Source organism: Condylura cristata, unplaced genomic scaffold (genome assembly GCF_000260355.1).
Source record: "Condylura cristata isolate star-nosed mole 26May11 unplaced genomic scaffold, ConCri1.0 scaffold00032, whole genome shotgun sequence".
In the NCBI taxonomy this organism is placed as follows: Eukaryota; Metazoa; Chordata; class Mammalia; order Eulipotyphla; family Talpidae; genus Condylura; species Condylura cristata.
Window position 1 is genome coordinate 9,898,985 of NW_004567133.1, and position 25,028 is coordinate 9,924,012.

At 43.1% G+C, this 25,028-nt stretch overlaps 1 protein-coding gene across 1 annotated transcript in view; it reads left to right on the forward strand.

The window, feature by feature from the left end:
- DNAH3 (dynein, axonemal, heavy chain 3) overlaps positions 1-25,028 on the forward strand; it is a 117,096-nt gene that overhangs the window by 70,314 nt on the left and 21,754 nt on the right. Inside the window, 11 exon segments of the mRNA XM_012731794.1 lie at positions 5,254-5,357; positions 6,781-7,075; positions 9,019-9,198; positions 9,921-10,044; positions 10,130-10,286; positions 10,516-10,659; positions 11,769-12,407; positions 13,614-13,807; positions 15,465-15,681; positions 17,758-17,940; positions 22,054-22,252. Coding sequence (XP_012587248.1) covers positions 5,254-5,357; positions 6,781-7,075; positions 9,019-9,198; positions 9,921-10,044; positions 10,130-10,286; positions 10,516-10,659; positions 11,769-12,407; positions 13,614-13,807; positions 15,465-15,681; positions 17,758-17,940; positions 22,054-22,252 — 2,436 coding nt within the window.

A 25,028-nucleotide genomic window follows, 5' to 3' on the forward strand; every position in this document is an offset into this window, starting at 1 on the left:
CCTCCTCCTCACTCATTGTAGTCTGTGACCTTGTTGTCACTCTCAGGTATAAAAAGATGGCCTGGTAAGAAAGAACATGAAGAAAATGAAACAGCCTTCCTAGGTTAGTTTCTGGCAAGGCAAAGGAACAGCTTCCTAATTGTCTGTGTGGGATGTAACCTGCATCCTTGTGTCCCAGGGGAGACATAGGGATATATCCAGTGGGCTCTGGTGTCTTTCATTGGATGGTCTCTTACAGTAAGATCCCTGAATCCCACCCACCTGCCATCTAGTTACAGGGGATTCTGAAATATTCTTTTGAGTTACTCCAGTAACTCCAGTCCACTTCTTTCTCTTGTGCCTACATAATATTTTAGAAGGGAAATTACAAAGCTCCTTGTCAAAACCCATTTGAGTTAAAATACATGTTTTATGGGCCAAATATGCTTTCTCTCTCTCTGTCTTTCTCTCTTTTTTTTTTTTTTTGGTAACAACTATATTGAGGTATAATTCACGTACCATAAAAATGCCTACTTAAGGGTACAAATCTGTAGTGTACTGTACAACTCTCATCCGAATCCAGTTTTAGAACACTGGAACATTAGGGGGAAATCAGAACATTTATCACCCCCAGTAAGATCCTTAATGCTCATTTGCAATGAACCCCTGTTCCCAACCTCAGCCCCTGGCATCTACTCATCTGATCTCTATAAATTTGCCTTTGCTGGATACTGCATGTAAATTTTTGTTCTGTCTGGATTTGATATGCTTTTATATCCATGTAGAAAAGCTTAAGATACCTTCCTAGCTCTTCCATGGGCCCCAGGGTTAAGATTTTTCATGGTGAGAACACCAGGAAGGGCTTCTCTGACCCTAGAAGGCCTTATTTTCTGGGGTTTTCATGATGTAGGAGCTCTCCCCATGTCATTGGAACTACATTGGGGACCTTTATGTGTGAAGAGCAAGTAGACCTTTGGGAGATGCTCTCAAGGTTAGGTTCAAATCACCTGATGTGGTTTCCTTGTCAACCTGGGGATCCATGTGTCCAGAAACTTCTAAAATATTGCATTATTTGCCCAATCATTGTATGCCCTTTGAAAGCACATTCATTTCTCTGTTGACAAGTCTACTTTGTTCTAAGTAGAAAAAGGAAAGGAGAGCTGGGGTTGGGAGTGGCCTGAGGACACAAACATCACTTATCTTTCAAGATGTCTGTTAGTCTCACCTTGCCACTCTTGCACGTGGATGAGAGTTTTAGTTAAAATCACAGTGCATAGTGAATGGGAGTATTTAGTCTATTGAAAGCCAAAGAGAACTAGAGCTAAGTGTCTCCAGTGCCTTTCTTTGTGTCCAGACTATGCCAAATGTTTAATGGATATATCCCATTCACCCTCCACAGTGATTTTCTAAATTTGACATAAAATCAGGCCCATTTTGGGGCCCTCCCTGGTGGTGTAGCAGTTAAAGCACAGCACTAAGAAGCTAAAGCCACTTCAGCATGACTTCGATTCCCACCCTGGAGGTGACCCACATGGCATAGCAGACCTCTCCTGACCTGCCTGCTGCTCCCCTCAGCAGTGTACTTCATCATTTGGCCTGTTCTGCTCCCTGCTCTGTCTCTGGTGAGTCCTCTCACCGCCCCTGCACCTCTGCCCTGTACCCCAGTTCTGTATGCATAAATGAATAAACTTTTAAAAAAATTAGGCCCATTTTACAGACAGGCAAACAGTAAACCCAGTTAAAGTTCACACCGCTGGTAAATCCACTTTTGCTCATTTGAACCTTTTTCCTTGGCTTAAATCTTCCTGTATCGAGTCAAAAATTGGCTCTAACTAATAGAATCATCCAAGGATGGGAATAAATACTTTCTAATAAGTGTTTTCTTAGTGTCTCCTTTTTAAATATAGAAACAAATTTTATTACTCCAATTTTATTAAATAAAATGACCAAAATTATCTCTTTGTTCATACCACCCTACCAGAAGTATTTTTAAAAACTAATCTTTTTTCTCTTTGCCTTCCATGGGGCCCAGGGTTAAGATTTTCTTTGTCTTTTCCCTAATAGTATATTCCCATTTGTTGTTCTTCTGTTTTCATGTCATTGTTTCTTAAAAACATTTTTCTATGTTAAATTTAGTTTATGCAACTATCATCTTAGTGACTGCAAAATATCTCATTCATCCTATAAGACATAATTTTGACTAGCTTCCTAGTGTGGAACATGTAAATTATTTCTAATTTTTTGCTATCACAGATGGTGTGGCATACTCATGTATAGAGATTATTTTCATAGTGAATTATTTCCTTGTGATAAATTCCCAGAAGTGGAATTTCTGACTTAGGCTAGAGAACATTTTTATAGCTCTGTACGCACACTGCCAGATTGCTTTCTAAAACTGTCGTGCCAGATTGACTTCTAGGTAAAGCTGCAGAGTGACGTAGGATAACAGAAGCTCCCTCCTTTAATACCTAGTGAAATGAACAACAACAGCAGAAATTTAAGCCTACAAATTCCCCAACAACAACCAACATAATTCCATAAACATTGGCAGCTGGTGGTGACAAAAAATCTTTACATGTTACATCACCAACCCAGAACCCACATCCCACGAGTGGGTTCTTTTGATATAATGAAATGTTGTAAAATTGATTTTGGTCATGTTTGCAGAGAGCTGTGTCTGTCATCATATACATGTGCTGTATGTAGTAAATCATTGAATTGTGCACTTGAAATAGGTGAATTATATGATAAGTGAATTATATCTTAATAAAACCATTTAAATGTTGGCAGTTAAGTGATAAAATGAGAGAATTAGAGAGGGAAAGTAAAACTGAAAAAACAAAAGAATAAATTGAGAATCAAACAATACCATTGGTGATCTAATAAATAAACTAATGAAAACATGAAAAAAGTGTACAAATGACTTCTAATAAGTGGCTTGAGGAAAGGTTTCAGATTATTATACTTACTATAAAAGAAAAAGACATATGGGAAAGCTATTATAAAGAAATTATTGATACAGAAGCTAAACAAATTCCTTAAGTAGATAACCCAACGCATAGTGCAGGCAATAAATACAAAGATATAAATGCAGAAGTTTCCCCCAAATGAAGAAATATTTCTATAAGTTCTAATAGTATAGTTTGTTCCAAGAAAAAAAAAATGATAGAGAATAACGGATCAAAAGCTGAAATGGGATCAAATTATTGAACTTCCAGGATAAGAAAGATGTGAATAGGCATCTAGCTAAAGGAAATAGGTCAATAAAAAGGGAAATATCTGATGAGCCTCAGACATTTGCACAGCACATAGGATGCAAGAAAGCATAATAGAGCAAGGCTGCAAAACACTGAGGCACTTAAGAATATTACTCTCAGGGCCTCCATGGTGGTGCAGTGATTAAAGTCTAGATGCTATCAAGCTATCTATCACCAGCCATCAGCTGCTGCAGCCTGAGTTCAATCCCAGGCTAGGGAGCTGACCCACATGGAGCAGCAGACCTCTCCTGTCTACCTGCTGCTCCCCTCAGCAGTGTACTTCCACAGATCTGCCTGTTCTGCTCCCCGCTCTGTCTCTGGTGAATCCTCTCCTCTCATTCCACTCCCTAAACCCCCATACTTCTGGCCTACACCTTAGTTCTTCTATGCATAAATAAATAAAAATAAATCTTTAAAAAAAGGTATTACTCTCAGCCAAGGGTATTACTCTCACTGTTCATATATAAAAGCAGTAGACGGACATCTCAAACATGTAAGAACCAAGAGAATTGAGCACCTAAAGTCTCTTCTTTAATGGGGAAAAAAATAAGTCACTGAAGAGAGGAATCAAAAGAAAGATTTGTGTTAAAAAGGTTTGAATTTGAACATTGAATTTATTTAAATGCAAGCCTACAATTAAGAAATGGGGGAATTGTGGTTACAGAACAAAAAGTGTTACAAGCCCTGACAAGGACAAAGTTGTATCATCAGCAATAGCAAAAGGAGCCAGGGGAGGGGAGGTGGAAGGAAGAGGGAGCGTTCATCAGCTCATGGTCTACAAAGGAACCAGTGAGACTGGTCTGGAATAGGAACATGTGTATTTAGAAGCAAAATATGCCACTTCAAAGGAAAAAAGAAAAAGGGAAGGGATGAAGGGATGGAGAGGAGAAAAAGAGAAGAGGGAAAGAGAAAGAGAAGTGGGAGAGGAGAGAGAATGAATATGGTGGTTGGTGGAGGAGCAACGGATAGACCTGATTAGCAAATGTTGATAATCAGTGAAGCTGGATCTTGGGAAATTGGCAGTTCTTATACTATTGTCCTTACTTCTTATTTTTTATTTTATCACAACAAAGAAACACATAATACAAAATTGGTTTCTGTGATTTTTAGAAGTACAACTAAGTGCTTAATAGCTTAACCTCTTTCGTAATTAAAAACACTGTGTAGGAACCAATATCTTTTCTATGGAATAGTGTTTATCTGAGGTTCAACTTGATTTTAATCACCTGCCTTCTGCTAAATTTAATGACTAGCTAAGACTATAACATTGCCTGTAATGTAATAGAAAATATGAGTATGTCCTATTAGTGTGTAATAATAATATCAAATGATCCCTTTTTTCCTCTTTGCTATTTTCTTTTGTTGTTGTTTTTATTAATGACATGTCGTTATTTTACATTTCTTTGTCTTTTCACAATAAAGGATTTCTCCCTTTCTGTGTGATCACCATAGTTTTCCCACGACCAAAGCACCCCTAGTCCTCCAACATACTCTGTGGTGTTCTCCTCCCCACTGTTTTCTTCCTTTCTCTCCCCCCACCCCCACCTATACATCAGTTTTCAAGAAAAATGGTCCCATTCTTACAGAATCCTTCCTTTCATCTGCCTGTCCCTTCTGTCTCTAATGCACTTGCCTGCCTAGACAGAGCTGGAAGGATTGCCATCCAAAGTTATTTCTGAATGTGTGATTTGAAGGGATCGATTGCCTTCTTTTTTTTTGTTCTTTCAATTCTTTCTGTTTATATAATTTAATGTAATTATTTGCATAGTTAACGCCTCTCATTTTTAATCATGGGTTGATTTTAAATAATGATCATTTATTTTAAATAATTGTCACCACTCTAAAAGGTCTGGTTCTGGTTTATACAGGTAACCATAACTTTTTGCGTTCACCACAGCTACACTGGTACCAGTAGTTACACCTTTTAGAGCCCACAGCCAAGGTAGTTAAACACCTCTCATAGAACATGTAAACCCCAGGTGTGCTAATGACCTGTCCTGTTTTTTTTTGGATTCAGGCAGCATCTATGACTTTTATTTCGTCAAGCAAAGTAGTGGGCACTGGAACATGTGGACGGATTACATTACCAAAGAAGAGGAAAAAATTGCAGCTAATGCAAAGGTAAAAAAGAGGTATCAGGGCCTCCCTGTTGGCTCAGGAGTTAAGTCTCAGCACTATCAAGCTATCACCAGCTACTATGGCCTGAGTTTGATCCCCCACCAGGGAGCTGACCCACGTGGTGCAGCAGACCTCTCCAGTCTTGCCCACTGCTCCCTTCAGCATTGTTTCAGTAGATCCTCCTGTTCTGCTCCCCACCCTGTCTCTGGTGAATCCTCTCATATCACCACCATGCCTCTGGCCCACACCCCAGAGTTCTTTTATGCATAAACAAATAAAAATAAATCTTAAAGAGAGAGAACAAGAGAGATCTATTGGCCACGGACCTTTGGTTTCCAAAGTGACACACATGCCTTCTAAAGTGAAGGAATCAATGTCAGTTCTGGATTAGCATTTGGGAGGACTTTCTCTAGAAAAAACATTCAGATATGACCTGGATTGACTTTGGAATCAGAAAGAGCCAGATCCCTTACTCAGTCTTTATTTTATCTACCTCAGTTTACTCAGCTTATAAAAACAGCAGGAAAAAACAACCAATGGTCGCAAGGATTGAAGGCTATATGCATGAATGCCTGGCCCTTATTATGTACTAGACCAGTGCTAGTGAAGGTTCTGTTGATGGTCATTATCACTATGCCAGGTACATGTATCAGCATACCTCTCAGATGTTTCAACCAAAAGGATCCCTGCCTTTCTCTAAATTCCTCAGAGAAAGATTTCTTCGAACAGAATTCTCAGGAAAGTAAGTTCTGATTGATAGGTTTTCTGGTTAGCAGTTGATTCACCTACAAACCCTGCTCATTTTTTTTCCCTATGGAAAATGTTTCTGGATTTTCATTTTTAGGCCTCTATTAGTAGTATCTAGTGGACATAATTTATCTTTCTGGAGATGACCACATTTGTTCAGGTCCCAGAAAGAATGGCAAACTGAGGTAGAGAAAGCGGTGGCTGGGCAAGTGGAAACTGATAATCAAGACAGCAGGCAGGACACGGTGCTCATGAGGCTGAGCCTGTGACACACCTTGGGCTGAAGAGGATGAAGAAACTACCAGCACTGGGTTCCTACACTTCCCTTCCCTTAAAGAGTTTAGTCCTAGAACTTTGGGAGGTGGGAAGGGGGTGCAGGGTTTGAAATGGTACTGAATTCACACCAGTAGAACAGGTCAGTGCAGAATGTACTTTCAGTTCTTCTGGGAATTTCTCCCTTGTCCAACAATTGTTCTAGTCCCTGGAAATAAAAGTCTAGGAAACCTAACTTTTAATTCTTTGAATACTTTGAGTAGCAAAATAAGCATCATATCCCTGGTTCTGCATTCAACATCACTTTGGCTCTATGGCTCTGGACAAGATAGCCAGCAACTCTTGGGTAATCTGAAACCCACATATTGGGCTCGGCGCCAAGACCCCTCATGTCTTTGTGCTACAGATCTCAGAACTCATCATCCCCACCATGGAGACAGCGCGGCAGTCCTTCTTCCTGAAAACCTACCTAGACCATGAGATTCCGCTGCTGTTTGTGGGTCCCACGGGCACTGGCAAATCAGTCATCACCAATAATTTTCTTCTCCGTCTTCCCAAAAATGTCTACCTGCCCAATTGCATCAATTTCTCTGCCAGAACTTCAGCCAATCAGACCCAGGATATCATCATGTCCAAGTTGGATCGGCGGAGGAAAGGCATTTTCGGGCCTCCCTTGGGGAAGAAAGCAGTGGTATTTGTGGGTAAGACTGGCCTGGGTCTGAACACAACCAGGTTCTTCTACACCAAGCTGCAATGAATCAGAACCTACCTTTGTAGGGCATCTTTACTGTCCTTTTATTCTCTCTGGGAAATAAATTACTCTGGCTAATCTAATTTAGTATTATTTCCCTCTTGTCTCTTCCTCCTTCCATATCTCCTTCCTTCCTTCCCTTACTCCTTTGTTTCTTTCTCCCTTATTTCCTTTGTCTTTCCTTTCTTTCCTCTGTTACTAAGTATTTGTTAACCATGTATTATAGATCAAATTATCAATAAGTGAGGCATGGCCCAGGCCTTTTTAACTGAGGGAGATTTTCAGTTTCTGAGGCCTTGCATCAGGCAAAAAGACCCTGCAGTGAGACATCTTCTAGAAAAGGATTGTGTGTTGGCCCTTCCCAAAAGTAAAAACATTCCATGATAAGCCTCTTACTCCACTTTGTGCCATGTAAACTATCAGTAAATGAGGAAATCTAATTGCTGATAAATAAATATATGTAAATAAGCACAATGGGTTTTCATAGGATTTTATGTGTTCACAAAGCACCTCATTTATTTCATTTGAGTCCCACAATCTCGTATACGGTTATCATCATCACTTGACTAGTCAGTTCATTGCAGTTCCAGAAGGCTAAATTCCTGTTCAGGGTTAAACACCTAGAATATTCAGGAGCCATCAACCAAGCCCAGCTTTCTTGGTTTCACATATGTTATATTATCTACTTTCTTAACCTCCAGTTCCTGGAGTTCTCAATTAGTAATAGTCATGCCTTCCACTTCTGGATTATTCATGTCCTGCTTTTAAATTCATGCCTGGCTCATAAATGCTGCATCTATTTATATCTTGTCAACTAACATCAGCTCTTTAAAGATTTTGGACCTGTTCAAAAATCTTTTTCTTCCTGTTCTCCTTTCCCATTTTTATGATCTATCCCAAAACAATTTAAGCTTTGCAGTCAAACAAGTCTTGACTCAAATTTCATTTTTTAGCCCTAGGCACATTGTGGCTTAAGCCCATGATGCTCAGTTCCTAACCTCTACCATAAATGTAATACTAGCGCACAAATGTCCTTATTTGAACTAGATGAATATGTATAAAACTCCTAAAATAGTACATGGCACAAAGGGAACATTTGATTTTTTTGTTATAGAGAAAAGGCTCTCCTTTTTATTGAGTGCCTTCTACATGCCAGGACTGGGCCATATGCTTTTGAGGAAAATCAGTTTTCTTGCCCTGGAGGAGCTCACAATCTACTATTTTGGATATTTTCCTCAAACACCTTAGCTCCCCTTAAAGAACAGCTGTTACCTGCTGGCGGGGGGCATGGAATGTATTGCTCAGTATTCTTTCCCCAGTAATTAAAAGGACTTCCAGCACATAGTGGGCAATCAATATATTTTGGCAAAGGGAATGTGAAACAGTTAAAAGTTTGTTCGTTGATCATAACCGATGGAGCTTTAAAATCACAATAGGGGCCCTCCCTGGTGGCGCAGCGGGTTAAAGCACAGCATTGAGAAGCTAAAGCCGCTTCCGCATGAGTTCGATCCCCGCCTGCCCCGGAGGTGACCACATGGCGCGGCAGACCTCTCCTGACCCGCCCGCTGCTCCCCTCAGCAGTGTACTTTGTCGATCTGCCTGTTCTGTTCCCCACTCTGTCTCTGGTGAACCCTCTCGCCGCCCCTGAGCCTCTGGCCTGTACCCCAGTTCTGTATGTACAAATAAATAAATCTAGAAAAAAAAATCACAATAGGTATAGATCTCAGAGAGGCAAGAGAGCTCAGACCCGGGGAAGCTTTTTCCCATGGGGTCAGAATGTCCATGGGCTGAGCCTGCCCGGGGTGGGCACAGAGTTTCCCATAGAGGGAACAGTTCTCCTGTGAGGGCAGATGACCCCATAAATTTATGTGTGGCCATGGCTTCTTTCTTCAGATGACCTCAACATGCCAGCCAAAGAAATCTATGGAGCTCAGCCCCCCATAGAGCTCCTGAGGCACTGGATTGACCATGGTTACTGGTTTGACAAGAAGGACACGACCAGGCTGGACATTGTTGATGTGTTGCTTGTGACAGCCATGGGCCCCCCTGGAGGAGGAAGGAATGATATTACCGGTATGTGAAGGACAGAGTTCATTCCTCTTCCCCTGCCCCCAAGCAGAGCCGGGCCACCACTCTGTCCTAAATGAGGATTGAGAAAAGCCAGAATGGCTTAAGTTAGCTCTTGGGGGTGGTACTTGAAGACTCCATGTTGGAAGTTGATTGAAATAGGATGTGAAGATGAAAATGGGATGTAAGGAGTCTTGATGAGACCTTCAAGGAACAGAAAGTCTCTAGTGAAAGGAGAGTTTGGTGTGGCCAGCATGTGTTCCAGGGGGAGACTAGAACAGACATTCTCAACTTGAGGTGATTGACAGATTCACCTGCTATTTGTTACAATTCTTGAGATTGCCAGAAAAGGAACAGTTAACCCAAACTGGACTAAGAAAAGTAATACTAAGCAAACAAATCAAAATAAACAGTGGTTTATTTTGCTTCAGGTTCAGTTGACCCATCCAGTACTATAGGTATCTCTAACTTTAGTCTAATAACATCTATATATGTATCAAGCTCACACAGTGATCAAAGTTCTAGATAAACTGTGTAATCATTATTTATTAAAGAAAAGCCTATGTATATCAGTTTATAAGTATAGTGGGCCTATACTTTAGGTGGATAGACAAGTATAGATAGATAGATAGATAGATAGATAGATAGATAGATAGATAGATAGATAGATAGATAGATAGATAGATAGATAGATAGATAGATAGATAATGTGTATGTGTGTTTTCTAGCACGGTTCACTCGCCATCTGAATATCCTTTCCATCAATGCCTTTGAAGATGAAATTTTAAGCAAGATTTTCACTTCCATCTCTGATTGGCACTTTGGGAAAGGATTTGATGTGGCATTTTTAAGGTAAGAGGTTCCTGTGTCTTCACAGGCCTGGGGGTCCTCAGTCCTGGTCCCTCCTTGACTGGTCTGCCTTTCCTCTCCTCCAAAGGCACGGAAAGATTATGGTACAAGCTACTAAGACAATTTATAAGGCTGCAGTGGAGAATTTCTTGCCAACTCCCTCCAAGTCACATTATGTTTTCAACCTGCGAGACTTTTCAAGGGTGATACAGGGGGTGCTGCTGTGCCCTCACACCCACCTGCAGGTCAGCCACTTCAATTTCTGTTACCAGGTTTATTCACAACATCCTTGCTTATGCGGAATAAACAATGATATAGGAATAGCTAACTTCTGTTAAGCATTTGAGCTATGCTAGATTGTGCTGAGTATTTTATCAACATTATCTTGTTTGATGCTCACATCAGCGCTAGGATACAACCACCACCACAGGCTCTGCCTCCCATTCATTCAAATAATTAACTCTGGGTTTTCAGGATATAGAAAAACTTATCCGACTTTGGATTCATGAGATTTACCGGGTTTTCTATGACCGTCTGATTGATCATGAGGACAGAGAAATCTTCTTCAACATGGCAAAAGAAACCACTTCTAATTGCTTCAAACAATCCATGGAGAAGGTAAATCAGACCCTGTAATCAGAAATGGCCATGTTGGTCTCCAATTTGGGGTTCTATTCCTAGAGGAGACTTACAGCTCTGTTTTCTGAATCTCAGTAAAACTGGCCTTAAATCGAGTGCTCTCTTGATTTGGTGCTTGGATACTTGGCCCAACTTTGCTTCACTTCCTAGGAGACACACAAATTTGGATCCATTCAAAGTGATATACTATATGTTGCTGTTGTTTATAGCTCCTTTAAAATATATCTTCATGGTCCATTTGTTTGTGAGTGGAAAAATGAACCATGAATTTTCATAGTTGTATTGAGACCTTAGAAAGCCTAAGTGAAAGGTTGTCATGGTTTCTTTCTTATTTGTACATATTTTCCTGTTTGATTTGATGTAAGAAAATTTGCTATGAGTTTATATAATAGAATCTTCTAGTTTTACTCCTGTTTTTATGAAGCTTGAATTTGTTCATAGAAAAACTGCAAGTGTTTCATCTTGCATTCATAATGTTCTAATTTCCAGTATCAGAAAGAGGAAGCATATAAAACCTGTCTTCCTATGGCAGGCATAGTATCTGTACCTTTATTTAATAAAGGGGCAAGAACGTAAAGGAAAATGGTATACCATCCTGCACTTGTCTCCTCAGGGTGTTTATAATCTGGCCACCGGTGTGTTTTAACCACTTAACAAACAACTCAACCCTCACTCTGATATTCTCTTACATGAATGACCTTTCATCATAGTCTTTACAATGATCATTATGGTCTTAGGGGGTGTTTTTTTTTTTAACTGCGCATAAACTATGACTCTGAACACTTAGCTCAAAGGAAACATGAGGATACTGCGCCTGGTCCCCAGTCTTCCATAGGAAGACAGGTTTTATATGCTTCCTCTTTCTGATACTGGAAATTAGAACATGGTGATGCTTCTGCCCTTTGTGAATGCAAAATGAAACACTTGCAGTTTTTCTATGAACAAATTCAAGCTTCATAAAAACAGGGGTAAAACTAGATGCCTCTATTATATAAACTCATAGCAAATTTTCCCTCCCTCTCCACCCCCTGCTGCCATCCTGGCTGGCCCATTGCATAATGCCTGGCTGAGTCTTATCTTTGCCACAGGTCCTCATCCACCTGTCACCCACCGGAAAGATTGTTGATGATAATATCCGTAGCCTGTTCTTTGGTGATTTCTTCAAGCCAGAAAGTGAAAAAAAAGTCTATGACGAGATCACTGACCTTAAACAGCTCACAGGAGTCATGGAATACTACCTGGAGGAGTTCAACAACATCAGCAAGGCCCCCATGTCCTTGGTCATGTTTAAGTTTGCCATTGAACACATCTCCAGAATCTGCAGGGTCCTGAAGCAGGACAAAGGTCACTTGCTCCTCGTGGGCATTGGGGGTAGTGGGCGGCAGAGTGCAAGCAAACTCTCCACATTTATAAACTCATATGAACTGTACCAGATCGAGATCACCAAAAACTACTCAGGCAATGAGTGGCGGGAAGACCTGAAGATGATCATGCTACAGGTTGGCGTGAACACCAAAAGAACCGTGTTCCTTTTCACTGATAATCAAATCAAGGATGAGTCCTTTGTGGAGGACATCAACATGCTTCTGAACACAGGAGATGTGCCCAACATCTTCCCACCAGATGAGAAGGCTGACCTTGTGGAGAAAATGCAGATGGCCGCCAGGACCGAAGGCGAGAAGATCGATGTCACCCCTCTTTCGATGTACAACTTCTTTATAGAAAGAGTGAAAAAGAACCTTCATGTTGTCCTTGGTAAGCAGCAGCAAACTTGGTTTGCCTTTCTCCTTTGGGTGTTTCAGGGTCTCCTAACTGTCCTTAGCCCAGTCTTACAATGATCCCAGGATTGTTTCAGACCTAGAGTCAGTGCTTGGAGTTTCTGTGGAAACTTCCACTCTTCTGGACAATGATTTCAAGCCTGTTCACTCTTCTGAGTTCTCCTGGAAACAGTCTCCTTCCTTTTAATACATCGCTGGTGGCCTCGTACAACAGCACCCAGAGTTCTCTCTGCTCCAATCTATTCAGAAACTACAGGGTTGTATTTAATATTTCCCTTTCTTGTTATCATGTGCTGTCATTCTTCCCTCCTAACTTTCTGTCATTTCTTCCCACTTATCTCCAGCTCTACCAGGTTCACATTAGCTGAACTGATATCATTGCAGCTAGATCTCATCTTTGCAACCTAATTATTTTATAGCACTCTTATCTGTTGCAAACTTTTCTGTCCTACTGAGCCAGGAACTTTTTCATATTTCAGAGATAGGATCATCATGTGTACACACACACATTAAACTCTTGAACTGCCTCATATTAGAAGAAAGACCAAAATGCCTGGCCTCTGGTTTTAGAAGGCTATTTGCCAGGCTGTCCCTACTTCCCTCCACTCTCCCTTCACAACACCCTTCCCCTTTCCTCTCTGTTCCTCGGCTACACTGGCCTACACTTCCACCTAAGCATCATGCCTTCCCCTGCCACATTAAGTCTAATTTTAAAAATGATCGTGTTTAGGGGACTAGGACTGAACATTTGTGGTTGCATGGAGGTAGAGTCAGAAATAAGCCGATGGCCCCACAGCAGCCTCTGTGAGTGGCTGTGTATGGAAGATCCATGGCTCATTTAGTAATATGTCTGAAAGTTAACCCAAACAGAACAAGTGGATCAAAGGGCTCAAACCGCTCTGATAAAGTGACTAAACGTTCTGGAAAGGATAGTAATGGGCATAGGAGAGCAGTCAAAGGAAATGATACTTATACAGTGAATGGGCATCACAAAGTTGCATGAATAGCCCTTTGATTCCCCTGAGTGCCCCAGGCACTTATCCTGACTATCCCCAACTACACCCTTGAGGACCAACAGGAAGCGTGGCCACCCTGCCCCATCTGATTCTATGAAAAGACCAGTCTAATCCCATGGGGCTCTGGCCTTGGAGGAAGGGAACTGACAAAGTCTAATTTTCTCCAGCTATGAGTCCAATTGGGGACGCCTTCCGGAACCGCCTGCGGATGTTCCCTTCACTGACCAATTGCTGTACAATTGATTGGTTCCAGTCCTGGCCTACAGATGCCCTGGAGTTGGTGGCCAACAAATTTCTACAAGATGTTGAGCTTGATGACAATATTCGGATAGAGTAAGTGTTGGCAGCATTTTATTTATATTTGCAATATGAAAATCCTGATATTGGTGTTTTAAAATTTTCTCAATTACATATGGAACATGTCCAATACTTCTATTTTTTTTTCATCTTTTCACATTATGTTAATTGAGGTTCTGTTGGTTTACAACACTGTGTATGCTAGGAGTAGTATAGGTTCACACTTCTTCAAAAGTATGTTATCACAACATGCCACTACCAAAGTGCTAATACTTTAAAATCCAGTTACATTTAATTGGCTATTTTATAGAATACCTGAAAAAAGAAAAATTTCCATTGCTCATGATTCTGCAGGGGGTGCATTATTATCATAGTTATGAAAAGTTGGATATGATAATATAGCTGTCTTAATAGTTTTAGAATATGCATTCTCAACTGAGATGATATCTTTGCCAATGGGTTAAAAATCATGATACTAAAAAAAATGTGTAGAAAACTCAGATATATACATTTTTTAAAAGCCACTTAAGTTTTTTTACAGTAAGGGAAGAGATGAGAGTGTTGACCACCCTGAGTGACCCATGAAATCGGGGGCGTGTTACCTGCCTTATCTGCCTCTATATTCTTCATGCCTAACAAGTGCCTGGTACATAGTACCAGGTTTAGTTGCTGCTTAATAAATGAATTAATGAAAAATGAAGAAGTAGGTAGGGTTAAGAATCTTGATGGCCTTAAGTTAAGAAATTTGAATTTTGTTCTTTAGGCCAGAGGTCCTTAACCTGAGTTCATGGCTCGTGGGTAGAACTCAGAAGGTCAGTGAATATCAATGGGGAAAATCGTATTTTCATTTTCACCGATACCCAACTGTTATTTTGCAATTCCTTCAATTATCAGCATAGACAATAAGCCCACAAGGATTAACAGGACCTGCGACTTTGTTGCCAATGAGAATCGCAGTTACCTTTATAATTTATTCAACCATTACAGATATCTCACTTTATAATTTCCTTCAAAATGATGGTAGTTTTTAGACCTGTTTCCCAATCTTATTTAATAGAATAGTTAGCAAACTATATTACATAGGCCAAACTCAGTTCACAGTCTATTTTTGTAAATGAAATTATAAAATGTCCTTGTTATTAGAGCATGCCTCTGTTCTCTCTTTCATCCTAGAGCAGCAGAGTTGAGTAGGTTCCACTGAAACTTCATGGCCCACAATGACTAAAATATTTACTATTTAACTCTTTCCAGAGAAAGTTTGCTGGCCCAGACTTAATATGTTGATTAAAATCATATGTATTATATATCACAAAATTGTCATCTAAAATATTCTGAACATTCTAGTTCAATGTAATTGACTTCCTTTATTATACTGAGTATTTTATTTCACTTTAAACAATTTTCTGCATAAATAAGTCTTCACCAAACTCCCAAAGGCTGAGAGTTCCTGCATAAGCCCTGTTGAATCACCAAAGCGACCAGAGGTAGAAGAAGCTTGATCAATAACAATTCCAGTGAGAAGATGAACCACCCCGATCTTGTCTCTCTGTTCACCTGTCTTCAGAGAATTTGGTTTCTCCCAGGACACCGTCAGTGTGCAGCTTCTCATGTCCTCACACTGTTGTCACCAAAGCCGTGTTAGACCTCACTGGTGCAAGCTGGGCCTGTGTGACCTCTTTTGCATTCTTGGCAGGGTCATCTCCATGTGCAAATATTTCCAGGAGAGTGTGAAGGAACTTTCGGTCGATTATTACAACACGCTTCGCAGACACAACTACGTAACCCCCACCTCCTACCTGGAGTTGATCCTGACCTTCAAGACGCTCCTGAACAGCAAGAGGCAAGAGGTGGATATGATGAGGAGCCGCTACCTGACCGGCCTGCAGAAACTCGAATTTGCGGCTTCTCAGGTGACTACAGTCACAGGGAATGGGGGCGGGGAGGGGCAGGACAAGCCAGGGGCACTGAGGCACAGGCTCAGGTGCAGAATTAAGAGAGGCCACGTCAGTCTCTGACCCTGCATTTGCAGAGCTCACGTCCCTGCCTCTGCCCAAACCCAGCCCTCTGGGATTCTGTCTTTAACATTTTGACATTTTGCTCATAGTGGGGTTTTTTTTAACCTTCACTTTGACTTCTTAAACTATTACAACAAAGTGCTATCTTGAATAGGGAGGTGTTTGGTGCCCCGTGAGCTGTACCCAGGTAGGGCCTCCCTCTTCCCCTGGCACTAGATCCTCTCAGGGGAACAGGAAGCAGAGCAGAGTGGAGAAAGGGCTTTATGTGGTCAGACCTTCAGGACCCAGCTCTACAATGTACCTGCGGTAGGACTTTGACACGTTATTTCACTGCTGGGTCTGAGTTCCCTCTTTCATAACAAGGCCATAATAAGTTTTGCTTCACAGGGCTACTGTGAATATTAAATGAGTCTGCATAAGCATAGCCCTTAATAAAATGCTTGGCATATAAGTTACTAATTGATTTGTACTTGGAGCCACTTTGCAAACCCTCTAAAATGTGGGCATCATTAAGACATGGGTTTTTCAGCACCAACAAAGAACCGAGGTGACTGAGTCATGTGGTGTGGGCAGACTGCCTGCTGCAGACTGCGAACCTGCCACTTGCAGCACGGGTGTGGGCAGGACATCTGAGGCGACCTCCATTGCTCTGCTCCTACGAGTGCTGGGTCCAGCTTGGGGGTCTTGGCTTTTAGAGATGTTGGAAACTGGAGTGTATCCAGGCAAGGGTGAGCAAGCCACTGTCTGAGAAGCTGTCAAAGAACCTGAAACACTCTAGACCAGAAAAGAGAATGATGGTGCCGACTAGCACTCTCGGGCCCTGTGTGCAAGGCAGCTACTGAGCATCTCCACATTCCACCCAAGAAGCTGTGGTGCATGGTGACCCGGCCCTGTGCCCATCGCCACGTGGCTGTGTGAGGAACAGCGTTAAGTGGTTAGGCCAAAACTGAAACCCAGATTTTCAGGCTTTAGTGCCTGTGCCTCTAACCCACAGCTCACTGTGCTTCTCTCACCTGCTTGCAGCGGGCAGTGGGCCCAAGGTCATAGAACCCGCCTCAAATATGTCTAAGCTTCTGTACAAGGCAGTCAGGACCAGCAGGCAAAAACTGCATGGTGGTAAATTCCAGATCTTCATCAGGAAAATCGAATACATTTAGTTGTCTAAAAAACAGCACAACTCCTCTGAGAGGTGGTGAGCTAACCATCATTAGAGGTGTTCAGATCACTTGGCAGGAATGTTTGCAAAAATGGCCTTGAAAGTTTCTTCTGCTAAAAAAAAAGTTTCTTCTGCTTCAAAGAGCCCAGCTATGTATGTTGTCCTTATAGCCTTAACAAATACAGTGCTTCCCCCCCCCCTTAAATTGCTTTTATTGGCCCTCCCTGGTGGTGCAGCGGGTTAAAGTACTGCACTAAGAAGCTAAAACCACTTCCACATGAGTTAGATTCCCGCCTGCCCCGGAGGTGACCACGTGGCGCGGCAGACCTCTCCTGACCCGCCCACTGCTCCTCTTAGCAGTGTACTTCGTCGATCTGCCTGTTCTGCTCCCCACTCTGTCTCTGGTGAAGCCTCTCACTGCCCCTGAGCCTCTGGCCTGTTCCCAGTTCTGTATGTACAAATAAATAAATCTTTAAAAAAATTGCTTTTATTATATTTCTCCCTGCCCCCAATACTAGCTTGTAGGCTTGATGCAAGGGGAAACTGATTTCTCTTAGTATTAAATTTACCATGATGTGCTTCAGTGCTTAGCACACACTTGATAACACCACACATGGTCTGAACTCAGTAAGTCTCAAAAAATCAAAGCCATCAACACCAGTCCACAAATATTGATATCACCAGTGGCAGGTTAAAATCATTAGTATCTTCTGCATCTATCAGAGGTTGGAGCATTGCTTCAACCCTTGCTAACTGCACCATCGCAGACTTGATGAGTCTGACCCAGGCTCCTTCCACCCTTCTCTCCTGTCCAGGTGGCTGTCATGCAAGTGGAACTGACTGCCCTCCAGCCTCAGCTCATCCTCACCTCCGAGGAGACTGCTAAGATGATGGTGAAAATTGAAGCAGAGACTAGAGAAGCTGATGGCAAGAAACTTCTAGTGCAGGCGGATGAAAAAGAAGCCAATGCTGCTGCTGCCGTTTCCCAAGCAATCAAGGTATAAGATAGTGGAGAGAAGGGGGGGTGGGCAACCAGCATTGTCTGGGCTCATCTATTATCTGACTAGAGAGCCTATCTTAAGTGTGGTAGCCTTGAAGAAAAATGAAGTCTGAAGAGGTTAGGCCATTTGCCCAGCATGACACAGCGAGTGACTGATGAAGCAGGTCTTCCAGAACCTCTCTCTAGGAAGCACTACATAGCTTTTTTACAAATATTCTCCATCTCACTCACAGCAAGAGCCCACATGATCTCACCCTTGTCTCTTTATTACTTTGCATTTCACTCTATGCTGGCCACAGCGGCCCCCCAAAATCCCCCAGAAAGACACAAGACACATTCCCTGCCTCAGGGCCCTCGCACTGGCTGTTTTCCTCTAAGAATTCTCATCCTCTGGCCATCCACATGACTGTCTCCATCCCATTCTTTGTTCACCAGTTTTTGCTCATGTATGTGTGCACCATATTGGAGGAGTGGAATAAATGAGGTCCTCATTTGAAGATGGAAGAACAGGGAAGGGCTTCATTTGCAGATATTTGAAGAAAACGTGACTAGCGTCCCCATAACCTTGTGTATTTCTCCAAGCACTTTCAGGTTCGTTGTTCCTTTTGAGTGTCTCCACTACTGCAGGTTTGGGAATGACAGGGGTCAATATCTGAGTGAGTGACATTGAACTTCAGTCATAAGATGACTTTCCAGAGCTTTGTAGCTAATTGGTGAAATTAAAATCCAGGGCTCCTGGCACTTAGCCTAAGAGTCTTGTCCTGCTCTCCCTTAGGAATTAAACATTATTCGACACTGTCATCAAACAAGACCTTGAACAAGAAGTACCTTGTGTCCAGCGTCTAGGTTATGGGGATGACATGGGTCATTAGCAACTTTTTCAAAAAGGACAAGCTTTCCAGACTGACTTCTCTTCAACTCTTCTCCATGATAGTCATTCTTTACCCTCTACCGGGGGTCTTGCTTTTTTTATAAAAAGGCCAGCCTCTTGCCACATGAAGTAACCATCATGCCCAGTATTCCGCCACCATGTTAGAGGGAAGCAGTGACTTGTAGGAGTAGGAGGGAGCTGAGAGGTGGCAAGAGGTGTCTTTTACAAAGACCTGACCTGCCACACTCAGCCCTGAGCAATAAAGTGCCACCTCGGGTTTCGGTGTGGAGGGTGAGGTCCCCTGCACTGCCATCCCTGCCCTGAGCACTGGGAATGACCTCTGGAGTGAGTCAGGAGGTGGAGGACACTCTCCAGGGAGGAGCAAGGCCTGTGAAGGCTTTGAGCTCCCCAGCTCCCGTGGGGAGCAAAATCCTTCCTCTCGGGCCTGTCGTTTCCACACCCGCACTGCTCGTTCTCTCTAGTCTCGCAACCCCAGAAAGGCGAGGGGAGAGCACCCATTGTAGTGCCTAATGCAGTGTAGACATTCCGAAATGAATCCTTGCTGGGAAGACTGGAGGCTGGAAGAGCCTGGCCCCAGACAGCTGCTCACGAGCACAATGGCTTGCTGAAATTGGTCAAGTCTTCTTAAGCTAATGAATCATTTCTTTCTCCCCTAATGAGGATAATAAATGATGCCAGAATTTCTGTAGAGTAATTAGGACTTGTCAGCATACATTGTGCCTCATACCTCTCAAACATCCCTGCTAAGCCACAGGGATCATTTTTAATCATAATGCTTTTTAGCATAGAAACAAATGATGTAACCAGAATATCACACATGAAAGATTTCTAAGAACGCAGCTTTAACACTGTCTCAGCTTTTCGTTCCCTTCTAGTTCCTGTCTACATATACACATGGGTGGTTTTATGTAACTGAAATCATAATTGCAACTTGCATCGTGCATTTTTACTTCCTGAACGTCTTATCACGAATACTTCTCCAAAATGTCATATAGTCCTTTTAATGAGCATATAAAATAGGTGTGTCACCCACCAAGTCGCAGCCAGGAAGTCTGCTTTCCTCCCCTGTTCTTGGTGTTCCCAGAGTATAAGCCTGAGTTTCTCCATAGAGAAACTCAGAATCCCCTTTGAGGTTTTAAAATGCAGGTACCCAGACCCCACCAAGACAGAATGAATTAGAACCTTTGGGCTTAGGGCCTGGACATGAGGATGCCATCAATGCTCTCTTGTGACTTTGGGCTGTCAGGTATGAGAGTCGCTGTTACAGTACTGTGACAGAGCCTTTTTGTCACTAGACAAGGAAGCTTACTGGACCTTTGGAAAGAGAGAGGGAACACAGCTTCCAGACACATGGGGAGGCAAAAAGTCTGTGTGGCCAATAGCTGTCTGGAACATTACAAGACAGCAATGCAGGACTCTGAATAAATAGAAGCCATCATAGGTGATTGGGCCCATTAAAATTCACCAAGAACCCAAAGCTGCACCTGAGTTGGCACCTTTGGTATCCTCTGCCACAAAGCTCTGTCTGAGACTGACTATGAGAGGCCACAGGGGCTGGTTTCAATTTTTCTTTGAGCATGCTCCCTAGTGCATACCCCAGGGCTAAAGAGCAGGACACTGAGGCATCCCAAGGCTGAGTCACTATTGCCACCCAACAGAGCACACTCACTGTGATACTGGAGACAGCTGACATTGCTTATTTGGGGGAAGAGAAGGTTGTTCTAATATAATGGAACCAAATAAACCACTGCTAGAGATTTTTAAGAAAGCAGAAAATGAAGACGTCCATGACTACATGCATCTGGTCTATGCTGTGTACATGTTTATGTAGGTGAGAATGCGGAACCTTCTTTATTGTGTTTGTCTGTCACAATAAGCCTGCAGGCCAAAGACTCTGCACCATGCTGCTTAAGAACTGACCTTCTTCTGTGAAGTTTCCATCTACCATGGCTGTGTAATCTTTCCTTGGGCTCGGTAACCACTAGGGAATTCACTGAAGGAGACCCAGAGTCCCAGCCTTGGACCTTGGTTCTGACTACCAGCTTTGTGGCCTTAACTAACTCATTTTGCCTCCTGAGATCTTTTTGGTTGTTGGTTGGTTTGTGGATTTGGTAGGTGGACTACCTAAGTAGTCTGTAAGGTTCCTTACCATGTTAAGCTTTTTTTAAAACAAGATTTAATTCATAGATGCATAGATGATTAGCATTCATCTTTTTTTTAATTTTATAACAGTTTATTTTTACATCATTTTGTACATTTTTTTTCCATCTCAATTGTAATCCCCGCGCGTTTTCCATCACCAAGTCACCCATGTGCCATCACCATAATAGCATTCATCTTTTTAAATAATGCAACTCAGAGGTTTTTAGTATCTTTACAAAGTTGTACAACCATCACCACCATCTAATTCTAGAACATTTTCATCACCCCAGAAAGCAAAAATGAGCCTACTTTGTGGCTGTATGGATGCTCCTTTTCTGCATATTTTGTGTAAAGGTGGCATTCTGTACCCAACTTTGTTCATGTAGCATGATATTTTGAAGGTTTGCATAATCATTCTTTTTTATGACTAGCTAGTATTCTATTACACTGATTTTGTTTTTAAATGAAGAAATAATAAAAATGCACTGTCTCCTTTCCTCAGAGCTCACTTCCCGTATCGAATTCCTACCCACTCCTTACCCCTGAACTCTTGCCTTCAACTCTACTCCACCTCCTTCCTACAACATATCCCTGACTCTACCTGTACCCCAACTCTGAGCAACAATTTATTACAGACCCTCATTCCATTGCTGACCTTCTCTTACCCCTTCTTTCTTCCCAGAACTTGTCCTAACCCTTTCCTACCATTACTCACCCCTCAGCACCATCCTTCACTCCACCTTCCAACTCACTCTTGATTAATGGGTTCGAGGTCACCCACTGCATGTATCTCTGGGGAGTTTGTTAAAAACAAATGCTTGATTTTCTAAGATTGCAAACCAGGTGACCTCTCAAATACCTGAGGCATCCAAACCCAGCCCCAAAGGCCTTCCACACTGCTAAGCAATAGTTAGAGCTGCCCTCAGCTCAGAGCTCCAGGAGGAGACACCATGGGGATACAGGTGGGGAGTGCCTTCAGCCCACTCCCCCCTGCTCTCTTTGGTAGCACAAGCTTGGATTCCCTGCAGTGTGCCAGGCACTGAATTCTCACCCGTCCTGTCTCTGTGCCACCTGCAGAATGAATGTGAGGGCGACCTGGCAGAGGCGATGCCGGCACTGGAAGCTGCACTGGCTGCACTGGACACCCTGAACCCCTCTGACATCTCACTGGTGAAGGCGATGCAGAATCCACCAGGCCCTGTCAAGCTGGTCATGGAGAGTATCTGTGTCATGAAAGGGCTGAGACCAGAGCGGAAACCAGACCCCAGTGGCACCGGTAACCCCCTCTAGCACCCCACTCCACCCTCCACTGCTGCCCTTCCTGGACTTGCCCCCTGCTCACCCTGACCCCAGCCCACGGGGTGGTGTCATGGAGTCTGGAAGAAAGAAGGCAGTGGGTGCATGTGTAGCCAAAGGTTCTTGTGTTTCTCACCTGCCTCCTCCTCTCAGGAAAGCACAGGTGAAACTCACCTTAGTCGGGGGCCCTGCCTGCAAGTTAGTGCAAAAATAAAGTTCATGGGTACAAGAAGGCTGATGTAGGAGAAGAGAGTGAGAGAGAAAAGTAGAAGAGCTAGAGAGTGTCAGAAAAACCAAGCGATAATGTGGGAGAGAACCCAGGCATTTAGCCGAGCTCTGTGTACACACACTCACAGGGAGATGGTGACCAGGGATAGAAATCAAGGGAGAAAGAAACTGGAAGACAAAAAGGGGGCTCAGGAGAGGGAGAAACTCAGATAAGGAAAGACAGGAGAATAGACACAGACACACACACACACACACACACACACAACAACTAGATGGAGACAGAAAGACTGAGCCAGAGGGAAATAGAGACGAGACAGAGACAGAGCAGGGAAGAAAAAACCAGATCACAGAGAGAGAGAAGGACCAAGAATGGGAAAGGGCAGAGCATGGCAATGGCGAGTTAGAGGGAGAGGAGAGGAGAGCTGAGAGAAGCAGAGACAGTAAAGGGGGTGGGGGGAGAAGTTACAGTCTTAGAAGTGGGGAGAAAGGAGGGGCGAGGGCGAGGGAAACTCCTTACGTCATGGAGCCTAGAAGCATTAATAGGTGGATATCTATGGTCTTAAAAATTAGATGTGGAGTTTGACATTAATTCCAGTGCCTTAGCCCTGACCTGCCGCAGTGGTGTTTTCTGCCTCTTGAATCCTGTCCTGGAACAACGTGCTGTGCTCCCTCCCTCGGAAATGTTAGAAAGCCACCTCCCTTGGGAGTCTCAGGCTTCTGTGTCCTATTGATTGGCAATCTCCCTCCCGTGGTGGGCTTGAAGCCAAAACCACACGAAGAAGATAGGTGATCAGGAGTGGACAGGCATGGAGTAGACTTTACAGGAGAATCCTTTAGGACCAGCTGACGTGTAAAAGGTTGGCATTAAGCAAGAGTGAGCAAACAGAGAGCTCATCTCCACCCTGGTTGTACCCTAAAATCACCAGGGAGCTTTAAAAATGCTGTAGTCCATGCTTCTTTTCTAGGAATTCTTATCCCATTGTTTGGGGGCCAACCTGAGTGTGAATAGTTTTGAAAGCCCCTGGGTCCCAAAGTGTAGTCAGGGCTGAGAGCCAGCTCAGGGAGAGTCCCAACTCGTGACCAGGTCACAAAAGTCAACTCTTATCTCAGGTCATTGAGGATAAGCCCCAAGTTCACTTTTCTGATTTTCAAGTTGTGTGCATATATTCCTAACCACCAGCATTTAACCAGCACATCGAAATGAAGCAAAAGAGCCATTGAATTAGTTTTGAGTACCTTGAATTTAAACAAAGCAGATCATTGTGAATCAAACCTTGGGAACTACTTCTTTGCTTGCTATGTTTGCATTTTCCACGGCACTCATTTGTCCTGTTGTCCTTAAAGTGCTGTCTCAAGTATAATTTTCTTTGATGAGCTCATGCTTAGCAATTGTTTACAGTGCCGTGAGCTAAAACGACAGACTTTTCTTAACCCATTAACAGGAGCACTACCTCATGATGGGATCACTGCCATTCACTTAGTCTTCAGCACGATGAGTGCTAAGGAGAATGGGACCGCAGACTGGTCCTCTGTTCAGTCGCAGGCCTGCGGCTGCTTCCCCACCAGAGAGGCTCTCACTTGCTCACTCACTTAGCCTCAAGGTGGATTCATCATCAGAAGAGCTCACTGGGCTTTGTCAACCCACTCCCGGGCTTCAGAAAGAATATTCAGAACACACGCCCCTGGCTCCTTTGCCTTCTCCATCTATGACTGGGACAGGGACAATGTTTATTCAACACATATTTATTGATAACTGAGTAGCAGGCACCATGCCAAACTGTAGTAAACACAGCCGGCGCTTACAGTTTTGTAGGAAAGGCAGACAATAAAATAAACAAAAAGTCACAGATTGTGATAAGTGCTATAAGGAGAATGGACGTTCTAACAGCTGAGATGAAAGAAAATGCCGGGGAGGGACAGACAAGCCCAATTAGTGAGAGCAGCTCAGCCAGACTCTCTGCCGGAGGCTGCGAAATGAGCCTGGATTCCTCGCAAGAACCAGCAGGTGCCGTTTCAAGCACAGGAGAGGGACTCGTGGCAGGGAGCACTTGGGGTTGTCAAGGAATGGAAGGAAGGAAGGCCCTTCGTGACTAAAGCCTAGGGGGCAAGAAAGAGGCAAAGGTGGGTGAGGACAGTGGGGTTTTTAGACCGTGGTGAGGAGCTAAGGCATTTTTTACCAAAGATAGTTTTTCAGAGCAGTTTTAAGTGCACAGCAAAATTGAATGGTTGATGATGGGGGGGGTTCCCACATCACTCTGGCCCCCGCATATGCACAGCTTGCCCCACTACTGATGTCCCGACCAGAATGGGACATTGTCACAACCGATGGACCTACATTATTGCTTCACAGTAACCCAAGGTCTGTAGTTTACATTAATGTTCACTCAGCCTGTTCATCCTGTGAGTTTGATCAAATAAATAATGGAATGTGCCCATCATTATCGTATCATGCACAGTATTTTCTCTGCCCTAAAAATCTTCTGTGGGAACTTGGATTTCCCAACCCCAACCCCAACCCCAAACCCCTG